Source organism: Protopterus annectens, chromosome 16.part0 (genome assembly GCF_019279795.1).
Source record: "Protopterus annectens isolate FY-2018-M chromosome 16.part0, PAN1.0, whole genome shotgun sequence".
NCBI lineage: Eukaryota > Metazoa > Chordata > Ceratodontiformes > Protopteridae > Protopterus > Protopterus annectens.
This window is the reverse complement of record NC_056750.1, coordinates 857,314,586-857,320,585: the sequence shown is the minus strand read 5'-3', so window position 1 is coordinate 857,320,585 and position 6,000 is coordinate 857,314,586. Positions and strand designations below refer to the sequence as shown.

The window sequence follows — 6,000 nt, the reverse complement described above, 5'->3', positions numbered from 1 at the left end:
TAGAGGAATCCTAAGAATCATGAACCCAAAGATCCTCAAAAAATCTCTTGCAGAAGTCAGACTGGAGAAGCTCAGGAAAGATTCCAGATAAACACACAGACACATGTACATCATAAAAAGGCCCTTTCGACCCAGTATCTAGAAGGCAAACAATCCTGTGAGATGCGGTCAAGGATTCAGCAATATTTATCTGGAAGCCCAGATGACTCAGAAGGCACAACCTATGTTAACACATGCAAGACAATAAAAATTAGAAAGTCACCCAAGGAAAAATATGAATGCCATTCAGTCTGCAATAAAGCTATAACTGGAGCTAGGCATTTTATCAAAAACCCTTGAAGCTTTAGATAATCTAAAGGGCAATAGGGAACAGATAAAGTGACCTAGAACCTCAGAAATGTCCCATCTCATGGGAAGAATGAGGGGTAACAACTTCTTTAAGGTCAAGGTTGTGACTTGTGGTACCTTCATATACAAACTTAGAAATTATTTAGTATAGTCTCCAAGAGTCCAGTTTCTTTGGTACCAACATTGTGTAATACAAGCCTTTGACTTGCAAGCACTGGTTTGATCTCTTCTTGGATATGCAAAACCTGAAGAACTTGAGAAAAATATTCTGTTTGGTTCAGATGGTGACAAGAAATACCCTTTAAAGTGTTTGTATACAGTGCCACCTGTAAGCATCCTGCATCACTTAACACCCAAGAGTATGAGACAAATTTTTGCCAAAGGGGATAGAGGACCAGTTTGTGGTCCACATTTCTGCAGATACTGGCCATAGAGGTGGGAACACAAAGAATGTGTCATTTTGTACCAGTGAAGTCCCCCCCCCCAAAAAAAAAGGGCCCATTTCCACTTTGCCACCCTTTAGCACCTTGCTTGCCAGAAAATGACTGGTTTGGCTCAGTCTGTCTTTTCTGAAAGAGGTCTCCAAGATTAGCATTGAGGTACAGAAAAATCTTAGAAATTCCCCGAATCAAAATCCCTCTCTCATCACACTGTTTGGCTTACATGCCACCCTTGTTTTCAAACGATACATAATCATTTAACAGAATGACTCTGACATGAAGTTTGCTGATGAGGTTATGTGCACAATAAAACAATTTAAAATTCTAGAAGTATCAGTGAACCTGGACAAAGTACCTGCACAGACATTCAATGCAAGTCTGGATAAGTGGGACAAGCTATAAATGGTTTGATTTAAAACTTTCTTCTACAGAAAGTACAGCAATTTCTCAGACTATCCATTTAACAAAAACTGGAAGCTTACACATAAGTCAGATAACCGATAATTCTGAAAGCCAAAGGAGAAGAAACTCACAGTCCAACACCTTACTGTCACTACATGAAGGGATAGTGTTAAATATATCTACGCCCAGGAGATGGATGGACTTTGCAGCTTGGTCAGACCCATGTGAGGAAGAGAGTCTGAGATGGTACTGCATACATTTTTTTTATACTTTAAAAAGGGAAATCAAACAAAACAAGGTGTCCAACAGCTACAGGCAAAATTCTTTAATGCAAGAAAGTTTGACAAACTCTACATGTTTTCGGCGCCCTGGGTAGGGTAACTTCATAAAAAAAAAAAAAAAAACAAAACACAAACAGCGGCTACAAAGTAACCACTTTTTTTAAAAAGGCCGGTACCTAAAATCATGTGATAGTAGCGGCCTATCACATGATTGTAGGCAACAGCCTTTTTAAAAGTGGTTACCTTGTAGCAGTTTTTTTTTTTCTGAAGTTACCCTACCCAGGGCAATGAAAACGTGTAGAGTTTGTCAAACTTTCTTACATTAAAGAATTTTTGCCTGTAGCTGTTGGACACCTTTTATTTATTTATTTTATTTAAATTTGTTGACCGGGAGTGTCCGACTGGACGTAGGTCCATTTTCAGTGGAGGCCCAGGGAGAAAAGCTTCACAGTTAAAATAAAACAGTATTTACGTTGTATTACATAGTGATTAACAATTTACATAGCAATTACTTGCAACATATTTACAAATGAAGAACATAGTACATCAGTAGACAACTAGAACCTTGTTTTGTTTGATTTGTCTTTTTGGTTTTAGTCTGCCTCGTTTCTCGTTTCGTTTACTTTAAAAAGGGGACTCATGACTAGGTATCAAGATGAGAGGTAGTTTTACCATTCCTCCAAGGCTGCAGTATAGGACTGGGAGGAATGAGACATAGCCATTTAACATACATCTCCTCAGTTCAGGAGGAGTTCCTCTACATGGAGAAAAGGCAATTGAAAAGGCACCTCATGTACCCAAAAAGAGGTTTTAAGTCCACAGCAGAGATGCCTCACAGGAAACTTCTAGTCTAGGTAGAAAGAATCAGACCTGAAGCTAGAATTGCCAAAAAGGGTCTGTGTCAGATCCAACAAGTGAATTACTAAAACAAATTTGAATATCTAAATTAACTGTTAAGGCAGTCATATCTGACACGGGGGGAGGGGGGGTCATCTGACATGACCACTACAAATGTACACTGCCAGTACTCCACCAGGACAATGTAGTACTTTAACTAGACCTAATGTTAGAAATATTTTTTACTTCATTACTTCTGCTTGTACTGAAAAAAATTGAGATTCAGCTGCCTTGTATTTCTCCTTCAAAGCATACGATTCCATGCATTGAAGAAAGAAAACTTTTAACACCACACCAGTCTGTTTTACATTCTTGAGCAGCATTTTCAGTTACACTTCTGAAACTTGCCCCATATTACATAAAGTACATCAAAAATCTCAGGAAAAACGAACCTCTATAGATAAAGTATGTTTAAAAACTAGTCCAGATAAACAGAGTTTAAGTGATAGTATAATGAAGTGCTTATTTCATTGTAGCAATAAAACAAGTCTAGAATTTTAGCAGTCAGCATATGATACCAAACACCTTAAAGAACCAATCTTCACCTCTCCCACCCAGAAATGGATCAGCTTAAGTACAAAGTTATCATACTTTTAATACCTCCTAAAGATCTTAAACTGTGAACCTGGAATTCAACAAATGAGGTAAAAGAAATTTGATAAATAACCACAACAGCCAAGTAAAACAATAACACCAGAAAAATAATAAGTATTTATTCGTAATATTTATGCTTAACAGCAAACTTCCGCAAGGGATATAGGCGCTCTTTTCTTTGTTGTTTCTTGGTCTTCAAGCCTTGTTCATACTGGTTAAGCCTGCGGCGCATGGCTCTTGTCTTTTTAGGTCTGAGGTCCAAAGGTTTGTACTTCTTACCCTGTTAAAACAAAGACCACACAGAGTAAGAACATGCACAGACCCAAATACAAAATCCCATCTCTCTTCCATCAGGGAAAAAAAAAAAAAAAAAAACAACTTGGCAAACTCTTACAATAGTGACAAGTGAAGGGTTCATATATAGCGGGGCAATTCAAAATCTAGTCTCACTTTTGCTGAGCCTCTAAATTATCAGGATGGAATTTTACAATACCATCTATAGCCATTCAACTTAGCATGCATTAGCTTCTCTCAAGGACACTTTCTGTAAATTGAATTTATTAACCTTTACTAAGGTTGGTGGCAAAGTGCACTACGAGTACCATCCCTAAAATAGCAGCCATACTCGCCACAAATGTTTAAAGTCACTTCTTTTGTATTTAAGACCAAAGACAAAACGTTTCAAAAATTCATTGCAAAATAAAGTCCTGTATAAATTTCAAGTGCGTTATTTACTCCTAGTCACTTCACTCCTTCAGGGTGCAGCTCATTTTTCCTTCCAGGAAGGCCAAACCCAGATTAAAGAATTTGTGGGCAACAGTAATCTATGTTTAAAAAGGAAGACATGTCACACTATGAGGAAGTTTATTCCTGAAGTTTGAGAGGCTCTAGGTTATAAACCTGTCCATGGTCAGTCAATGAAAATGGAGGTACCCGGTTCTTGCATTTGAGATTAAACTGTCTCACTAATGGCATGAAATAGAGCCCCCTACAAAAGTGCATAAAATACTGAATAAAAGGATAGCTTACAGAATTTTGTGACTTTATGCCTTCGATCTTTTTGGTTAAGAACCACTGCAGGTCTGTTTGATACAAGGATATATCTGGGGGGTTGTACTCAGACCTGAACAATGCACAGTAAAAAAACGGGAGGGAGATGGACAGCTTACTTTACGTGACAGTTAACCCCCAAGAACCCAGACTATGTTTTCACTGTGTAGTGGTATGTCTATATACAGTATGAAGGGAGAAGTTGGCTACCAAAGGACTCTGACCATTTTTAGTACACACAGTTTATTACAAAGTTGAGGATTTGAGTGCCAGAGGGTGACAAACCCCCATGGTGGGACAGGAAGACCTTAGACACTTGCCCATCTGAAAATTACTAGAAAAACAGTGAGGTGATAAAAGCTAAGCTTGTTCTCACCATGTCCCAACAATGGCAAGATGCTTCAGTACAGCAATATCCACAGATTAATAAACCGCAAGGACTGCAATGGACATTTAAATAACACACTGTCAGCACCATAAGCAGAACGCACATCTAGAAAGCATTCATGGCACCGCACAGGGCTTTCACATATAGGGAACGCATCGCGGCTAACCTGCTTAAAAGCAGACCAAGCAGAAAAAAACACAGCAGCAACTGCCAGTGGCAAAGGCAGGAAAATTGCAAACAGAAGACATTAACCATTTAACTGGGTGTCCATTCTGCAAACCATGGCCATTACTGTTGAAATCAAAAGCTAGTGTGTATGCTGAAGACACAAAAATGTGTATCTTTTATTCCCACTACAGGTGACAATTCCTGACACTGCAGTGCAGCACTCCTGTGTATGCCACTCTCTGGATGACATGGCAGTAACCCAGATGGATGCAAGAGATTCCACTCTCTTAACTGGAGAGAGTAAGGAAGTTTCCTGATGCCCTGGCCAAAGTTCCCAGTAGTAGAAATAACACTTCGGTCCCATAAGAGAGGGGCCACTAACCTAGTGGGACTAACTCAGTCAACAAAATGATAAACAAAATGTCTAAAGAAAGCTTTTTTTTTTTTAGATATAAAAGAAATCACTCCAGTGAAGAGGGTGCCTTTTGTAAAGCTACTACAGACAAGCTAAACATTGCAACACCTGCTCTTCAGCCCTGTAAACAAGATTTACATTACACAGCAGCCCAACATAACTCTTACCCTACACTTTCAGCTCCATGCAACTTGCACAAGTAAAGACAATAAAATGATAGCATGCTAGAAACCAAATGATAAACAATCAGTTTTAATAAAGCAGTTACTTCTGAGATTTACCCTTAACTCCTTGGTTTATACCAGATCAGGTTACACTGAATCAGGCTAACCTATCTACTTTTGCAAACTAGCAAGTCACTTAACCAAACCATCTTCAAGTCACTTCAGACAAAGTACTTTTCAACCCAAGGGGTTTACTTACTTGGTAAGCAAAAACATGGTTATTCTGGGACTCTGCTTCCTTTCCCCAAGAAAAGTGCAATTTCAATATCACATGCCCAAGTGTAAACAAGTGGCCGACTCAGCCACAGAAACCCATTCTCCTTGAATCTAGTGAAACCAAGTCAAAAAAGGATTCTTTTTTGTAAAGGTTAGCCTGAAAAGTATTCCCATTATTACCCCCGAAGATGGATGCATTTCATACAAGTGGATGGCAGTTTGTTACGCTAGGCAAGCTCAAACTTTGGAGAGTGTCTCCTTGTGACAAAGGAATGCAGCTCTAAAACTTACATGCCATTGTGGCAACACAACTGAACCAACTTTTGAAATACTGAACTGCACCTCCCTCAATGTAAAGGTTATAAAAATTCAAACAATGACAAAGGTGCTGTTATACCACTGTTTTGGGGCATACCTTGTTTGGAGTAGGATACATTTCCGTGGGGTGCTCACTTACCTGTTTGGTACACAATCTCAAGGAATCCAACAGCATCTTTAGCACTGTTCCCACAACAGGGAAAGTTACTTTCAACTTAAATTCCAAGCAGCCTGTTCCTGTGGGACAGAAATGTGGCTC

The 6,000-nt window shown here is 39.0% G+C and overlaps 2 protein-coding genes across 2 annotated transcripts in view; one reads left to right on the top strand and one right to left on the bottom strand.

Annotated features, from left to right (window-relative positions):
• The window catches only part of CHD8 (chromodomain helicase DNA binding protein 8), a gene marked incomplete in the record, with an annotated part of 4,119,653 nt that overhangs the window by 1,207,261 nt on the left and 2,906,392 nt on the right, over positions 1–6,000 (top strand).
• RPL35 (ribosomal protein L35) overlaps positions 3,068–6,000 on the bottom strand; it is a 30,481-nt gene continuing 27,548 nt past the window's right edge. The window contains exon 4 of the mRNA XM_044057961.1: positions 3,068–3,242. Within this exon, the coding sequence (XP_043913896.1) occupies positions 3,081–3,242 (162 nt within the window). The 3' untranslated portion in view covers positions 3,068–3,080. The remainder of the gene's footprint in view (positions 3,243–6,000) is intronic.